Source organism: Myodes glareolus, chromosome 6 (assembly GCF_982192425.1).
Source record: "Myodes glareolus chromosome 6, mMyoGla1.1, whole genome shotgun sequence".
In the NCBI taxonomy this organism is placed as follows: domain Eukaryota; kingdom Metazoa; phylum Chordata; class Mammalia; order Rodentia; family Cricetidae; genus Myodes; species Myodes glareolus.
This window is the reverse complement of record NC_142031.1, coordinates 46865518-46884301: the sequence shown is the minus strand read 5'-3', so window position 1 is coordinate 46884301 and position 18784 is coordinate 46865518. Positions and strand designations below refer to the sequence as shown.

The 18784-nt window shown below is 36.6% G+C and overlaps 1 protein-coding gene across 2 annotated transcripts; it reads right to left on the bottom strand.

The window, feature by feature from the left end:
- Positions 1-208: 208 nt before the first annotated feature.
- Positions 209-8047, bottom strand: LOC125403995 (vomeronasal type-1 receptor 90-like). Of its 2 annotated transcripts, XM_087906719.1 has the most exons (2): positions 7158-8047; positions 209-245 (listed from the first exon to the last, which is right to left on the bottom strand). In XM_087906719.1, exons 1-2 carry the CDS (start codon positions 8045-8047, stop codon positions 209-211), a joined length of 927 nt encoding a protein of 308 aa, XP_087762845.1. The 2 variants fall into 2 exon arrangements, with proteins under 2 accessions (XP_087762845.1, XP_087762846.1); XM_087906720.1 differs by lacking the exon at positions 209-245 and having other exon boundaries at positions 7139-8047.
- Between the last annotated feature and the right edge of the window lie 10737 nt (positions 8048-18784).

Below are 18784 nucleotides of genomic sequence, written 5' to 3'. Positions count from 1 at the left end.
ATGTAACTCTGATGATAGAGTGCCTGCCTAGACATTGTTGTTTATGGGGACACCATGAAGAAATCAAACCTTCAAATTTTATGCATAGATGAGGGAGAAAAATCCCAAGCCAATGCCAAACACAAGAACTTCAAGAAGAGCATAGAAGAAAACTGTCCAAAACTATGAAAAGACTCACTATACACATACAAGAAGCACATAGAACACATTAAAGACAAGACCAGAAAAGAAAATTTCCATGACATCTAATATTTAAGACACTGAGGAGACAGAGAAATAAAGGTGCATTGAAAGTTGCAAGAGAAAAACTGCAAATCACATGTAAAGAAAACTTTTCAAAGAACAGGTAAACTTGCAAAACCAGAAAAACCTGAAATAATACAACTGAAGTCTTAAATCACAACTGATCTAAAATAATATGCCCAGCAAAACTGCAGCCATGTTTAAGGAAGAAGGAACAATTTTCCACACATTTACAGTCTAAAAAAGTTTTATATTCAACAAACCAACACTAAGGTAATACATGAAGCTTTCTTCTTGTGTAAAGAGAATAAGCAAAACTGAGAGACTTTGCAAAAAACACAAGCCATAATTATTAAACCATTGAGATCACTGAGAACACAACAGCAAAAATCAGCAAGGTGATGACCAGAACTAGCACACACATTTCAATAACAATTCAAGCATGAATGGCCTCAATTCTCCACTCAAAAGACAGAGAGTGACTGAATGGATCAAGAAACAAAATCATTCAGGAAATTCAGAAAATCATAGGGATAAACTTTAGAATCCTATATTCAAATTGGAAGACCTAAAAAAGCAGATAGTTTTCAAAATTTATTTCTGTATTTGACTTTAAAACTATCTTTTCTCTATTTGCATACCAATTCCTGTTCCCACCCCCCCTTTTCCTGGTCCCTCTATCTCCTCCCCTCCCCTGAATTCAGCCATTCACTTCTCAGAGAGGGTAAGGTTTCCCATGAGGAGTTAAAAAACTCTAGCACATTGCTTTGAGTCAGGACTAAAGCCCTTCCCACTATATCTAGGTTGAGCAAGGTATCCCTCCAAAGAGAATGGGTTCTAAAAAGCCAGTACAAGCCATAGGAATAATTCCTGGTCTCACTACCAGTGGTCCCATAGTGTGCCCTAACATTTAGAGTTCTGAATTTGGTCCTGTGCTGGTTTCCTTACTGTCAGGCTGGCGATAGTGGGCTCTTATTAGCTCAGGTAAACTGTTTCAGTGGGAAACTCCATCATGGTCTTGACTCTGCTATGGATCTCTGCATCAGAAGTATATACTTTCAATATTAAGTTTGACATTCCAAAGTTAAATCCAAGTTAATAAGGAAGATAAACAGACCAATAACCTCAATGGATTAGAAGCAACAATAATGAGTCTCTCATCCATAAAAAAACCCAAAACACCCAAGGCAATACAGTTTTAGAACCAAATTCTCTGTGACTACCAAAATGGAGTTAATCCCATGTCTTGACCTGTGTTCTATTGTGTGAAGAGACACCATGAACACGAAAACTTCTATAAAAGAAAATGTTTAATGGAGGTTTGCTTGCAGTTCAGAGGTTTAGTCTATTCTCATTATGGTGGGGAGCATGGTGCCATGAAGACATGGTGCTGGAGAAGGTACAGAGAATTCTGGATCCAGATTCACAGGCAGCAGGAAAGGAGAGAGCCAATGGGCCTGGCTTGGACTTTTGAAACCTCAAAACCTGCCCCCAGTGACACACTTCATCCAAACACCTAGCAACACATAGTCTATCAAATAGTACCACTCCCTAAACATTCAAATCTATAATCCTATAGGGGCCATTCTTACTCACACCACCACCGCACAATATTCCTCAAATTATTCACCAAATTCAAAAATGAAATAATACTGCCGAATTCTTCTTATGAGTTTCAATTAACTTGATACAGAAACTACATAAAGACCTAATAAAGAAAGAGAATTCAGATAAATTTCTTTTAGGAACATAGATACAAGAGTTTATCAGTAAAATACCTGCAAACCCAATCCAAGAAAACATGAAACACATCATCCACTGTGATTAAGTAAACACCATTCTAGAGATGCAGGGATGATTCAACATACATAAATTGATAAAAATGATATACCATATTAACAGACTGAAGGACAAAACACCATATGATCATCTCATTAGATGAAGAAAAGGCCCTGGACAAAATTCAAACCCCCCGCATGAGAAAAGTCTTAGAAATATTGGTGATACAAGGTACATACCTATATTTAATAAAGGCAATTTATAGCAAGCCCATGGGCAATGTCAACTTAAATGGAGAGAAATTTAAACAAACCAACTAAAATCCGAAAGAAGGCAAGAATGTACACTCAACATACCTGTTAAATATAGTACTTGAAGTAGGTCTTACAGTTTCTATTGCTGTGAAGAGACACTGTGACCACGGCATCTTTTATAAAGGAAAATGTTCAATTAGGGTGGCTGGCTGACATTTTCAGAGGTTCAGTCCATTATCAGCATGGTGGAAGCAACATGACAACAGGCAGGCAGACATGGTGCTGGAAAAGTAGCTGAGAGCCCTACATCTTGCAGGCAACAGAAAGTTGACTGTCACACTGAGTGAAACTTGAGCAAAAGAGACCTCAAAGTTCACTCCACAGTGACACACTTCCTTCAACACCTATACCCCAAGTCCACACCTCCTGATGATTCCACTCACCACTGGATTATGAGGGTCCTGATTACATTCAAACTCCCACAAAGTTTTTATAGAGCAGTAGAATAGCTGAAAGAGGATGCAGAGACACAAATAGGAAGGAGATCAAAGCATCTTCATTTGCAGGTGCTGTGATAGTGTGATGCTATTCTTAGTTTTCAACTTTTCTACTTCTGGAATTAACTAAACCCCCAAAATGATTAGAGATGCCTGTGCAAAGTTCTTTCTTAATTAAATCATTAGAAGTGGAAAACCCACTTCACTGGATATCTGAGGTAGGCAGATCCAACTTTAATCTGGACCACACCTTGGCTGGTAGTATATTTAAAGGACATGGAAATCGGAGGATTGTTCTATCTTTGTGTGGTTCCCTTGTTGTTTCCAAAAAAAAATCATTATTGCACTGATATTTGAGCCTATTTCTTCAGGAATTCAGCACATACTAAGGAGCAGCTGAGACATCCAGCATTGTGAATTGAACAGCTACTGGATTTTTGGACTTTCCTATGGTAGAGAGCAATCAATGGATTAGCTGGGCCACAACCTGTAAGCCATTCTAGTAAATATGCTTTCTATATAGATATGGACTCATTCGAACCATGACTAATACAGATTATATTACATGATTTGAGTTCAGTAGTTCTCAACCTTCTTAATGGTGTGATCCTTTAATATAGTTCATGGTGTGGTTACCCTCTCAAACATAAAATTATTTTTGTTGCTATTTCATAACTGTAATTTTGTTACATTTATGAATCATAATGTAACTATCTGACATATCTTAAAGTCTTAGCTGATCTCTATGAAATGGTCATTCAACCCCTTAGAGGGTTGTGACCTACAGGTTGAGGACCACTGTTCTAAAATTTCTACTAGGAAATTCCTACACCTGATAAACACTTTCAGCAAAAGCAAAATTCATTCACAAAAATAAGTAGCCTTCCTATTTATTACAAACAGACTGAAAAATAAATCAGGAAAACAACTCATTCACAAGACTCTAAAATAATTCAAAATATCTTGGGATAACTCTAACCAAACAAAGAAAGACTTGTATGACAAAAAATTAAGAAATTGAAGAAGATATAAGAAGATGGAAAGATCTCCCATTCTCATTGATCAGCAGAATTAATATATTAAAAATACCCATCCTACCAAATGTCATATATGATTTCAATGTATTACCTACCAAATTTCCAATATAGTCTTCACAGAACTTAAAAGGACAATTTTCAACTTCATATAGAAACACAAAAGCAAACAAACAAGCAAAATCCATTTCTGAGTAACAAAAGCTATATATTGGTGTGGGATTCCCTTCTGTATTCTGTGAAGACCATTGGTAAATAAAGAAACTGCCTTGGCCTATTGGTAGGGCAGAACTTAGGTAGGTGGGGAAAACTAAAATGAATACTGGGAGAAAGGAGGCAGAGTCAAGGGGAAGCCATGGAGCTCCCCTGGAGACAGATGCCAGAACTTTACCTGGTAAACAACAACTACGTGATGATACACAGGTTACTAGAAATGGGTTAAATAAAGATAAAAGTATTAGCCAAAAAGAAGCTAGAGCTGATGGGCTAAGCAATGGTTTAAATAATATAGTTTCTGTGTGATTATTTTGGGTCTGAGCAGCTGGAAATGAACAAGCAGCCTCCTTGCAATGATAGGGTCTTTCTAATTAGGGGATTTAAAGGATAGGCTGGGTTACAGGAGCCAAACATAAGTTAACATTTGTTTCCCTCCTGAAACAAAGACAAGGTTCAAGATGGTATAGCAAGGTAGCCACAATAAGGCAGTCATAACAACTACTTTGAAAGAACATTTTGAAAGAATGTTTGGCTTTCAAGATGGTTATGAACAACTTGTTGAAACAAAGACATGATTGCCACTGCTGGAAAAGAAAGTAGAGAACCGTCTGTAGTTAATGTTACAGGTGGGGCATACTCCAATCCTTGAGAAGCAGAGAGGTTTAAACATAATGAGGAATTAACCTCTCTGTCTTTACTTTAGGTGGCATTTAAGTCTCAGGTGGAAGGGGGTTGGTTCTTTAGTATCACTATTCCCAATCTCTAATTGTACAAGCAAGCAATAAAAATAAAAACAGCATGGTATACTGGCACAAAAACAGAGAAAAACATTCAATGGAATCTAATTAAAGGTCAAGACAGAAGTTCACATATTGATAGACAACTGATTTTTTATAAAGAAATCAGAAATACATACTGGAAAAGAAAACAGTATCTTCAACAAATGATACTGGTAAAACTGAATGTCTACATATAGAAGAATGCAATTAGATCCATACTTCTCACATTGTACAAAACTCTACTCAAATGGGGAAAGGTTATACAGGTAGGGGCAACTAAATCCAAGGAACACTTAAGGGATCATGTAGAAAACAACACAGCAGAACCTTCCTAAAATATATATGGATAAGAAAGTGATCTAAGTGAAATCACTGAATACCTGAGGGGCACAATCTCAATCAAAATCTCTCATCACCAAATGAAGCTTCCAGTATCAGGTATTGGTTACACCTAATTGAGTTGTTGGCCAAAGAGACTCCATGAGAACCAGAAAACAACCCAGGGTATGGTCAAGGCTATTGTTTGCTCTGTACAAAATCATAGACAACACCTGTTGTCCTGAAGACAATACCTCCACAACTAATTGAGCAAGAAGATTTAAAGCTGGTGCTTATCTAAAGCCTTCACCCCAGCAGGTTAGAGTTCATGGGACTGTAAGGTAACATGCACACTACAAAAGGAGAAAAGCAAACAGAAACTCAGCTACAAAACCACCAGCCTACAATCGTGTCCTGCCTGCAATGTACTCTGCACAATAGTGGCACAATGGAGGACACCAAGGGAACAAGGCCTTCTAAACAAAGAACAATGGACACGCATATAAACTCAGAGATTGTGGCAACAGCACATGTCTGCACCAGATGGACTTCTTGACGGAAAGAAGAAGTGAAGTCCAGAAGTTTCTCCATTTGCTAGTCACTAACAAATGAAGCATTAGTTTTCTCCAAGTTATTTACACTGAATAAAAAAAACACTACGAACAGTAGGCCCCGTGCCCAACAAAAGGTGGTCAACACAAAATGAACTCCTTGGAATCTAAAGGTCCTTTGCACATGTGTGGTGTCTTCTAGTTTTGTGTTTTTATGAGATATTTATATGTGAACTTGTGTTTCTATATCTTTATATGTTTCTTGTGCTTTTTCTTAGGTACCTTTTCTTTTGTTTGTTTTGCTTTATTCTAATTGGCTCATTTTTGTTTTAACTTGTTTATTTTATTATATGGCTTAGATGTTTTCCTAGAAGAGACAGAAGGGGAGTGGATCTGTATGAGGGAGAGGAAGAACTAAGAGGAGCATGGGAACAGGAAACACTTATCAGAATATATTGTATGAAAAAATCATTCTTCTATAAAATAAAAACACACAATTTCACTGGTGGCATATGGTGATGGACACTTCTAATGCTGGAGCTTGGGAGACAGAGACAGGAGAATAAGCAGTGCTCCCTTCTTGGCCTATTTGATAAGCTCCAGGTTACAGTGGGTGATGCTGTCTCTAAATAGAAAGTGAAAGTCACATGAAGATCAAAAGGCAAAGTTGTCTCCTGACCTCCGTGTGCACATGCACACACATTCTTCATATGAGCATACATGCATGTATACATACATTCACAAAAATCATATTACACAAAATGTATGTCTATATAACAATTTTTAGTTACCTGTAACATTTCAATCAGTGTGAATGAATGAATTGAAAATACATAGGCAAATAAAATTTTCATATAGAACCTATTAATTAACCCTATTTATTAAAAAAGGAAAATTAATTCACATTAATTTTGTACTGCAGAGAAACTATACTTAGGATACAGAGTTAAAGCAACAATATGAAATTTAACAATTGTTGAATACTGAGAGTAGATTAAAACCCCTTCTGAAGAAAAGCATAACATGTCAGTATCAGCAAGGAGTTTCCTTTGAGTATCCTCAGCATCAAAGGAACTTTTATGATATAAACTAAAAAGGAAAGAGTAAGAGAATTCCTGTGGAAAATCCAATTTATGGTGTAAAATGAACTTAAAGGAATCTATACTACCTGGCAACAGAAATATCACAAGACTCTGCATTTGTAATACCACATATAATACTTAAATTATAAAGAATACTGAATTGTTATTTGCACTATTAAACAATTTTTAAAAATCTGTACTTTGGAAAAAATAATTACAGCTTAACCAAAATGATGCCTTACAACCATCTGTAAGCCCAGGTCATGGGGGAACAATAGCCTCTGCTGACCTCTGTAGGTATCAGAAATTCACACATACATACATGATGATGCAATACTCATAAAAATAAATAAAAAATTTATTAAATTGGAGAAAATTGCATTTTCTAAAAAATCTGATGAGACTTTGTCCTCAAGCATTTCAGCATACTGATTATTCTATTATCAGAACTGATTTGTATCAAAGGAGTAATTGTGGGATAGACATTCATCACAAACTTCTGAACACTAAGGATGATTGGGTTGTACATCCATAACAAGACTGCGGAGGATGAGATGATGAAGTCCACCCAGTACGTGACCACAAAGCAAACCACCAGTAGCAAGATGGTCTGGGTGGCCCTTTTTTCAGGTGATGCTCTCAGGTGACTGAGGCTGTGAAGATGCTTGCATTGCTTCTGGTGTCGGAACAAGATGATCACCATGTACGCACTTGTGATCAACATAACTCCTACAAGAAATACATCTCTGGAGGTTGTCACTGTTAAAATCAGTGCCCAGATGTTGAAGTTCATGGGGAAGAGTGAGCAGAATTTCATGACCTTCATCTGATTGGTCTCACTCACATTGGTAAAAGCACCAAAATAGAGGAGCTGGTGGCTAATGAATGACAAGTTGAAAGACCAAATAAATAAAAAAGCAAAAATCATATATTTTTTTAGTTTATATTTAAATTTTGCCAAAAAAGAGTTACTGGGACTGATGGTGACAGCCTGGAACAAACTCAGGAGGCAGGTGATGCAGATGGAGAGGCCTCTCATCACTCTGCTTATGTAAAAAGTTGCCTTACATTTGAAGTCATTCTCAACATTCAGTGACTCAAATATGTCCCAAAGCCAAATATCCCCTCCAGTGATGATCAACACTATGTGGATGAAGGCCAATTGACAGGAAATCATGTCCGTGGTCTTAGGTCTGTGACCTAGGATTATGAAAATGTAGAAAAAAAGGAGAAATATATTGGCCAGGACTCCAAGTCCAGTTTGGAAATTAAGGACAATCCTTAATGATGACATATGTGGAAATTGTATTAATCTTACGTCATATTAAAAGCATAATTCATATACCTGAAAAATAATAGAGTTCACATCAGACCAGTGATTCACTGGCCACTGTGTCTACATCATCATTCAATTGTCCCTACTTATTCTCAATTAACCCGTCTCTTTAACTTTTGATGTTCCCGTCTGGACATCATAGCCCACATTTCTGTATACTTCACCATGTATCTACACATATGTAGCATTCTAGAGATGATAAAGGCATTCACAGTCTCATCTTATTCAGAATGTACAGTTTGTGGGCCTGCTATTCACTTAGGGGTCATGCCTGAGAAATCCAACCTACTGATTTATATTGCCTCGTTTTAGAGCTAACAACTAAAGCAGTAGTGATAAACACAGAATATTAGTCACATTTTTACAACTTAGTAAAACTTACATTGATGTGGAAAATATCCACCAAAGAAATCCAAAAGCGTGAGGTGAGTCAGTCTCATGTTGCATAATTTTACTATGCTTTATTTTGCAACTATCTTACGTTTTCAATCATAAATCTAATTGAATAATAGTGATAGTCATGATAGTATCATTTTTGTCATTAAAATGTCTGTTTTTGTTCATATTTTCCTTTTTTATGTTCCTTTTTCTGTGAAATTTTACATCTCCTTGATCCAGAATTAGACACAGACACAGTTGGAGGCCATTATTGCACTTTCCTTAACTTATTAATTGCATAGCCATTAATTATGACTAGAAATGATCGTAAATATCTACCAGTTTAATTCCCATCCATCAGCTTTTGGAACACTCCACTTCAGAATTAAAGAACTAACTCCCAGCTATCAAGACAAACATTGATATTTCTTTTATTGAGAGATATGAATAAATTGTTAATTTTAGGATTCTTTATGGATTTTCTCTTTTTGCCTTATGACTTATTCAGCCATTCATATTGTTATTTCACCTACCTCCTTCTTCTGTATTTATCTCCCTACACCTTACTTAAGAACTCCCCATTTCATTATCCCTATCAGCTCAACTGTAATCTGCTAGTGCCCTATACCTTCCTCCCATCATCTGCCATATTTACCTCTGTCCTTCTCCTCCCTAAGGATGTTCCCTTTTCCCTTACCCTCCTGATATCATTTTTACCCTGCTATGTTCATCTCTAATGCTCCCCACACCACTCCAGTCCTGTCCATGGCCTCAGTTTGTTCTGTTATGTGCTGTTTTGATAGGCTACACACTCACACTTGCAGATGTGGAGCTAGGAGCCTCCAACAAGAGAGAAAATACCACACTAATATAAATACTGTTTTCAACATATTTGACAAACATGAGCTTGTCAAAGATGACCATATAGTGATCCTGGTATGGAATTTCTATTTTCTTTTTTAAGACATTCTTTCCCATGCAGTGGAAATGGAGGACCCCAATATTATACATCATCAATGCACAGGCACTTTTTAAATTTCAATCAACCCTCTTACCTTTTGTGTTTATGTTAGTTAATGGCCCGTGTACCAATATTATATTTTGTCAAATTACAATAACTCAGTACTTTCAAACAGCTTTGTGATAAAGAAATAGAAAGCTACTACACTTGCTCAGACTCTTGTGAGAAAATGAGTGCCCAGTTATATTGTCCAGTTCACTTGTATATTCCACACATATAGATGAATGCAGGCATGTGTGTGTAGAAATAATGGCAAAGTTAGTGTATGAGCCCAACCTATAACATCCCCATGAATAAGACAGCGTAATTCACACATTTTATATTTACATTACTTTTGCTCTTAAAGAGCTCAATCTAGTAAAGATATAGATTCATCTTAATTATGGGAACCAAACATCTGATTCTCCTACCAACACACATATACAGTAGCTGCACAGTGATCTACTTTTTTAAAAATACAAATACAAAATATAGAATATGCAAAATACAAAATATAGAATACAAACTGGAAGATGACTCAGTGGTTCAAACCACGTTTTCTCTTGTAAAGGACCTGGGTTAGAGTCTCAGCAATGATTTGGTGGCTCATAACCTTCTTTAACTCTAGTTCTGGGGGATCCATTCCCCTCTCTGACTCAGTCATGCAAGTGTCACATAGACACATATGTAGACAAAAATCTCATATATGGAAAGTAAGTCTGAAATTATAAATATTAGATAAATAAATAGATGGAGAGGTAATAAGTAAGTAATAAATAATAAACACATTCATGTTCCAGGATAGCATTTAATTCAAGCCTTAGTTTCCAAAATTAAAGAATGGAAGCCCAATGCCATTTACAAAATTGAAAATGTACAAACCACATATGTAAAATCATTTTCATTAACTGTACATTTGTAATATATCTATATAGAACATCTAATATATGCAATATAAAGAGATGATAATATGAAGGAAAAGGTAGTAATTTAATTTTTTTCCTTAACCCAAAGATATGTTCTACAATCTGTAAGATTCATATGCAATGACTTGTAAATATCTATGACTTATAGAACTTCATGCATCTCCGAAGTGATCATGTGTCATCTTTCTGAGGAGCTCACTCTGGCTGAGATTTAACCAAATCTACCATTGACACAAACTGAATTATTAACATATAAATGCAGTGAGAAAGGGTATTTGTTTTACTTGGAAAAAATAAATTGCAATTCTGGGGGCTTTATGGCAGTTTCAGTTGCAGCATGTAGTTGTCAGTACTAAAACATGAGGTGTGGCCATAAATATTCACAATATGCAGAAGCCATAAATATTTCATTGACCCAGACCCAGAGACCAAGTAGTCTGCAGGCATTTGTCTGAGGAGATGTGCAACACTAAAAATAAAGTGCTGCTTTATGAATACATAGCTCTACATTCTTACAAAAAGTAACTTTATACCTTCATTATCACAGTACTTGATTTTAGAACAGTTTTAAGACTTATGGTGATCATTGTATTCTTCGTGGTGATTTAATAACATAATGAAATAAAATTATACTAGATCAAAAGCATCATTTTCATTTTATGTTTTACCATATTTAGTGAGCAATGACCTTAAATCAGTGTGACTGCTCAGAGAGAACATGGAGTGATTGTGTGACTTTCATGTGACAAGATACATGGTGTTGACTGATGTACTGTCCACTGTCAACAACATTAATAAATCTTTGCGAATCTCATGAAGATGAAGACCTTAGCCACTCAGACTTGTTCCATGAGGGAATATTTATGAAATACAGGATGCCTGCAGGAATAAATTGTGACTACCTTTTATTAAGATACTAACTCATGACTGTTACCTGATACACTTACATAATTAAAATGTGAAAGTTTTATTTATGAAATTGAATTTAACTCACCAACAACTGGAAGCACAAAGAGGCTCACTAGAACTTTACAGTCTCACAGTTAGGAACCAGTTCCCCTGCGATGAAGCAGCAGCAGCAGTATAACTGCAGAGCCTGTGGGGCTCAGAGCTTGATCACACGTCACAAGAAGTAAGCCTGGGAAAGACATGAAAATGTTCACTGGAAATGCGTGTGTCTGTGTGTGTATGTTGGGGTGTGTGTCTGTGTATGTCTGTATCTCTATGCTAGTGTGTGTGTGAGAGTGTGTGTGTGTGTGTGTTTGTGTTTGAAATGACTATCTGGACTAAGAATAGATCAATAGCACATTGTATGCTGGAGCTGTTCATGAATATGTGCACAGCAACTGAATGAAAAACTAAGAGTTATATCACATATGTTCATAAATAATAAACTTCAATGAAAATGGAACCGTGTCCTTTGTTTTCTGTGTGACTTGATCAGGTTAATGAGGGTCCTGCCTAGTACATCAGTGCAGACTTTTAATGGGCATTATGCAAAACAGATTGAAAATGCTGTAACGCTTGCAAACATAAACTCCTGATTCCATCATTTGTTTTCATGCTATTCATAATCTGTGGCCAGTTATTAAATGGCATTTACTCGCATAGTATGTTACATTCCTTAAATAATTTCAAAATTGTACATTTTTTGACTTCCAATGTAATTTATGTTGTATTTGTTTGTGTTTGTGAGGTGCTATTTCGACCTGTTGCTTAGACTGGATTTAATCAAACTCATGGTGTTCATGCTTTAGCCTCCAAAGTGCTGAGATTAGAGCCATTAGCCACCATGCCTGCCTTCAATTTCCATGAAAACTATGTATACATTAGTAAGTGATATTGCAGCAATATAAAACTGGCCCAAGTCATTCAGCAGCTAAACTTAAATTTACTTGACATTTTTTTATGAAACTGTATTTTTAATGAGCAATTATGTTTTCCTAACTATTAAAGGAAACATTGGGGATTTGACTTTAAATAATTTTATTCTCTGCAATAATTGAAATTATTTTCTCACTGCTAATGAAAAGCTTATTCAATATTGTATCAGCAGCAATGTTACAAAGTCCAATTTAGAAGACTTGAAATATTAAAGTTAACTTATTTTAAATAAAACAGTAAATATCAAGGGAAATTTTTCCAATCTACATTTTGTAAGGATAACTTATTTAATAAATATTTAAGAAGCATTTAATAAATAAGTGAGAGGATATTTCCAGACATATTTTAGATACCCAGAAATAATCTACTTAGAAATCAGTGTGAAAGAATAAAAAATTATATGTAAAACTTTTAAAATTTATTTATACAATGTTTAAGATCATTTTATGTTTTAGTAAGACATAAGCTGAAACTTTTCTCAGAATTCCTAAGTATATACAAGCTTAACAGAACAAAAACTTATTGATAAACATTAAATCAGTAAATATTTGTTGTACATTTTTGTCTTAAGTTTCATATACATAGATGCATGGTCAGTTAACTTGAGAAAAGTAGTAAAATGAAAAATGCAATGTACCATTTAAATGTAATTTAGTATTATCAATGTACTCCTGAAAACAATAAATGCGTCTTCTCAGATTTCACACACTAATTTATTTCAGGTGTTTTGTGACAAGAATGGAAAACTAAGACAGTGGGTATTACTAGCTGGAACCTTGTTCTCAGAAGGATTAGAGAACACATGCAGGAAAATAGTCAGATATGACTACTAAAATATTCTACTTGGGGTCGCTTTTTACATATGTACTAGTGTACATTCAGTGTAAAACTGAGAGATTTCATGACATTTTCATTCATTATATATAATATCCATTATATATATATAATATATATATATATAATATCCATTGATTGTCCTCACTCTGTTAGCCTTTCCTGTCTCTCTCTCCATTCTTCTGCTTGACCCTGTCCTCTTTCCAATAGTCCCACCTTCTACTGTCACATACATTACTGTCAGAGGTCATAGTAAGTCAAATCTATGTTCCTTTACAAATCATTACACTGATGTGTTATGTTACAAGCATCTGTTGTATTTGCTTATGACACAGTGCGGCTAAAAAGTAAAATTCTAAGCATGGCATTCTCTACTTATTTCATTACAGAAAATCTGGATTCACTCATCACCCACTTACAACTCTCTCTATTAATGAACAGAAAAACAAACACACTCACCTGGCTGGATTTTGAGAAACATCATGTAGAATGAGGCTCTAAGAAGCAGTTATAAGGAAGAAATATCACCAGCTCATCTCCCTCTTGAAAATTAATTTTCGTGTCATCAGTAGAGGAAAGTTCTGATCCTGAAGTTGTTAGAACATACAACCATCAAATGGGAAAGTGAACTTTACTAATTCCAGGAAAACAGTGAAGTAAGAACAACTGTGCCCTGGGTTTCCCATGTGCAAGTTATTCTCCCCCGGGCCCTACATGTCTGTGCACATTAGTTGATCCCAGTCTTTGTGGATGAAACAAAAGTAAAGTTAATAATAACCTATTTAAAAGAAGTAGAAAAACATTTTCGCTTCCCCAAGGTATCTTTCCTGCTTCCAAAACATTCCCGGTAGCCTCCATACTTACGTGACAGTGGTCTCAGAGTCTCATCTAAAACTTAACATAACTTTTGCTGAAATTAACAAAATGTTCAAACAGCTATGTGACCTTTGATCTACAGCCTGTCCTGTCTGTCAGATGTGCTTGGGTAAGGGTGACTGAGGGAGCGGTCAGCCAATTTCCAGTCTAGCCTAAAACCCTTGGAGGAGAGTAAGCCCTCCTGACACTGCCTGAAGTACCAGGCCACAGAGACTGGATGACCCAGAGACCTAGGACAGAACCACACACAACAAAAGAAACAATGTCAGTGTAATGATGCTTAACAATGTTCTGCTGTACTCATAGATTTTTGCCTAGCTCAATTGTCATCAGACAGGCTTCATCCAGCAACAGATGCAGACCCACAACCAAATACAAGGCAAAAAAAACCCCAAAAAGAAACAAGAAGAGGAGACAGAGGTGGTGGCAGAGGAGAGGAGGAGAAAAAAGAAGAACAAGATACATCTAGAGTTAAAAATTGTGCTTTGAACTTATTCAAATAGAAGTACTCAAAAATTTTTTCTACCATATCTAAAATAAACCCTGAAGCAGAGATTTTAAGGTTGCTACACGGGGAATAAGATATGAGGCACACAACAGATGATCTAAAATGGACCAAAGCTGTGATAGTTTGAATGAGATGTCCCCTGAAACCTTGGAAATTTAAACACCTAGTTCCTGCTTGATGTTGTTTAGGGAGGTTTAAGAGGTGTGACCTTTAAGAAGGAAGTTTGTCACTGGAGGAAGGCTTTAATTGTTTAAGGACATATGCTACATCCAATTCTCCCTGCTTCATGCTTGATTCCAGAGGTAAACTCTCAGTTTTCTCAAACTGAAGGTCAGAAAAGTAAAACAGAGCTGGCTCTTACCTCTACCTCAGTCTGAAATGGTGATCTTGCCACCAGCAATCTCAAAATTAGACTGTGTCTGAGAGCTGTGTCCTCCCATATTATTTTTCACTCTAAGACTGGGATTAAAGATGTACACCACTACTACTTGGTTTCTATGGCAAACTAGCTTAATTACTGGGATTAATGGTGTGTGTCGCCAATACCTGGTCAGTAAGGCTGACTAGTGGGGCTGTTTTACACTCTGATCTTCAGACAAGCCATATTCATTAAAATACAAATGAAATATTACTGCATTTCCCCTTTGTCTAAAATGAAAAGAAGGCTGTAACTAATATAAGAAAACTATATACCATAAGAACAATGATTATATACAATATATACAGGCAATAAAGACAGCAACAATGTCTAGTCTATTTACATTTGAAATATTCAGAGAAAATATTCTGTATTTATCCTATCTTCGTGAGTCCAATGTTCTGTACATGATATACTTTCTATCATAACTTTCTTTCTGCCTCATGTAAAGAAGGAACACTTTAACTAAAACTATCTATTCTTCAACACCCTTAGAGACCTAAGATGGAAATAATATTAACTGAGTAAGCAAGAAGTGTGAGCAAGCAACTTCTAGAAAATGTGAGAAATGACAGAAACAGCTTGCTGCCTGGACAGTCACCCAAAGTTCCTCAGCAATATTGGGACATCCATCTTCGGCCAATAGGCCTAGCATATCTGACAGACTTTCCTGTGAAGCAAGATATTCTGAAGGGCTATTCCAGCCTGTTTGGAAAAATGTTTGATAGTCACTTTCTTCTGTGTCCTTCTTGTCCAATTAGTACAGCACTCTGTCAGCTGTCAAGGCAAGCGCATTTTTCTCACTTCCTTTTGCCACAAAGAAAGTCAACTCCATGTGGAACTTCTTCAATGCCCATTACCTTCTCTGAAGTAGTTTGGTGGTGACAGGATCAGACATGCCTCATTGTCATAAAAATGAGACCATCTGGTTAAAACATCGTTAATGCCATATTCTGTAGATCTTTGAAGTCTTTGAAGATGATGTTTCTATCTAAAGTATATCTTTGTTTGACCTTGAAAACATACCCAAAGGATGTTCAGTCTTACAAGAACACGTGTTCAACTATGTTCATAGCATTATTATTTGCAATAACCGGAATCTGGGAACAACATAGAAGCCCCTCAACCAAAGAATAAAGAAAATGTGGTACAATTATACAATGGTACACTACTCAGCAGTAAAATATAATAACATCTTGAAATTTACAAGCAAATAGATGGGTCTAGAAAAAAATATATTGAGTGATGTACTTCAGATCCAGAAAGACAAAGATAATATATACTCATTCATAAGTGACATTTAGACATAAAGCAAAGAAAAACCAGCCTACAGTCCACAATCCCAGAGAATCTAGATGACAAAGAGGACCTGAAGGGAGATATACAGGGATCTACATAGGATGGAGAAAAAGAACAGAGCTCCTGAGTAAAATGGGAACTTCTCGGTCCCAGGAGAGAATAGAAGGGAAGAGGGGATGAGGGAGGAGAATGGATAAAAATGCATAGCTTAATAAAAACAATTGCATCAAAAAACAGTAAAAAAAAGAGAAGAGAAAGGTACATAATGCAGTCATCATTACTACCATGATTACATTACATACCTTTCTCTTTTCTTTCCTTTTTATTTTACTATTCCTACAAGGTTGATTATAATAGGTGCCTAATTACTAATCTGCTTTCCTTTATTATCCTAAACAGTTTGCAATAATAATTTTTTTTGAAAGTAAATTTTATTAAATTATAAAAGTTTTCATTTCTGCCCCTCTTCCCAACACCCTCCCACTCCCCGCACTCCCTCTCCTCCTCCCTCTTCGTCCCTTAGGGCAGTCAGGGTTTCCTGCCCTGTGGGAAGTTCAAGTTAGTCCCCCCTCCCTCCAGGTCCAGGAGGGTGAGTATCCAAACAGACTGGATCCCCAAAATCCAGTATATGCAGAGGAAACAAGTCCCAGTATCATAGTCAATGGCTTTTCAGAAAGACTTCGGGCCAGTCACATTCAGAGAATCCGGCCAAATTCCGAGAATCTGGTTAGATCACTTCCTCATTCAGTCCCAGTCCAACTGGCCTTGGTAAACTCTCATTAGATCTGTTCCCTTGTATCAGTGGGTGATAGCATCCCTCGCAGTCCTGATTTCGTTTTTCATGTTCTTCCTCCTTCTGCTCCTCATTTGGATCTTGGGGGGCTCAGTACGGTGCTCCAATGTGGGTCTCCGTCTGTATCGCCTTCCTTCACCAGATGAAGGATCTCCTGGCAGAAAGCTAAATAATCTTCATCAGGTTCATCTTCTTATTTAGCTTCTCTAGGATCACGAATAATAGGCTCAAAGACCTTTAATTATGGTTAGAATCCACTTATGAGTGAATACATACCGTGTTCCTCTTTTTGGGTCTGGCTTACCTCACCCAGTAAAGCGTTTTCTATTTCCATCCATTTGCATGCAAAATTCAAGATGTCATTGTTTTTTACCGCTGAGTAAAACTCTAATGTGTATATGTTCCACACCTTTTTTAACCATTCTTCTATTGAGGGGCACCTAGGCTGTTTCCAGGTTCTGGCTATTACAAATAGTGCTGCTATGAACATAGTTGAACAAACGCTTTTGTAGTATGTTTGGGCATCTCTAGGGTATATTCCCAAGAGAGGAATTGCTGGGTCCTGAGGGAGGTTGACTCCCAGTTTCCTGAGAAACCGCCACACTGATTTCCAAAGTAGCTGCACAAGTTTGCATTCCCACCAACAATGGATGAGTGTTCCCCTCATTCCACATCCTCTCCAGCATAGGCTATCATTGGTGTTTTTGAGTTTGGCTATTCTGACAGGTGTAAGATGGTATCTCAAAGTGGTTTTGATTTGCATTTCCCTGATCGCTAAGGAGGTTGAGCATGACCTTAAGTGTCTTCTGGCCATTCGAAGTTCATCTGTTGTGAATTCTCTGTTAAGTTCAGTACCCCATTTTTTAATTGGATTAATTAGAGGTTTAGTGTCTAGTTTCTTGAGTTCTTTGTATATTTTGGAGATCAGACCTTTGTCTGATGAGGAGTTGGTGAAGATCTTCTCCCAGTCAGAAGGCAGCCTTTTTGTCCTACTGACAGTGTCCTTTGCTTTACAGAAGCTTCTCAGTTTCAGTAGATCCCATTTTTTCATTGTTTTTCTTATTGCCTGTTCTACTGGGGTCCTATTTAGGAAGAGGCCTCCTGTGCCTATATCTTGTAGACTACTACCCACTTTCTCTTCTATCAGGTTCAAAGTGGACAGATTAATGTTGATGTCTTTAATCTATTTGGACTTGATTTTTGTGCATGGTGATAGATATGGATCTACTTTCATTTTTTTACAGGTTGACATCCAGTTATGCCAGCACCATTGGTTAAAGATGCTTTCCTTCTTCCATTGTATACCTTTAGCTCCCTTGTCGAAAATTAGGTGTTCGTAAGTTTGTGGGTTAATATCTGGGTCTTCTATTCGATTCCATAGGTCGACTTCTCTGTTCTTATGCCAATACCAAGCTGTTTTCAATACTGTAGCTCTATAATAGAGTTTGAAGTCAGGGATGGTAATGCCTCCAGAAGTTCTTTTATTGTATAGGATTGTTTTGGCTATCCTGGGTTTTTTGTTTTGCCATATAAACTTGATTATTGTTCTCTCAAGGTCTGTGAAGAAGTTTGATGGGATTTTAATGGGGATTGCATTGAATCTATAGATTGCTTTTGGTAGAATTGCCATTTTTACTATGTTGATTCTCCCAATCCAAGAGCAGGGGAGGTCTTTCCATTTTCTGGTATCCTCCTCAATTTCTTTCTTCAAAGACTTAAAGTTTTTGTCAAATAGGTCTTTCACTTCCTTGGTTAGAGTAACCCCAAGATATTTTATTC

Coding starts and splice junctions, on each gene's coding strand:
- LOC125403995 (XM_087906719.1), bottom strand. CDS start 8,047: ATGTCATCATTAAGGATTGTCCTTAATTTCCAAACTGGACTTGGAGTC. Junction 246..7,157: donor CTGAAATGCTTGAGGACAAA/GTCTCATCAGAT, acceptor CTTAAATATTAG/ATGTCATGGAAATTTTCTTT.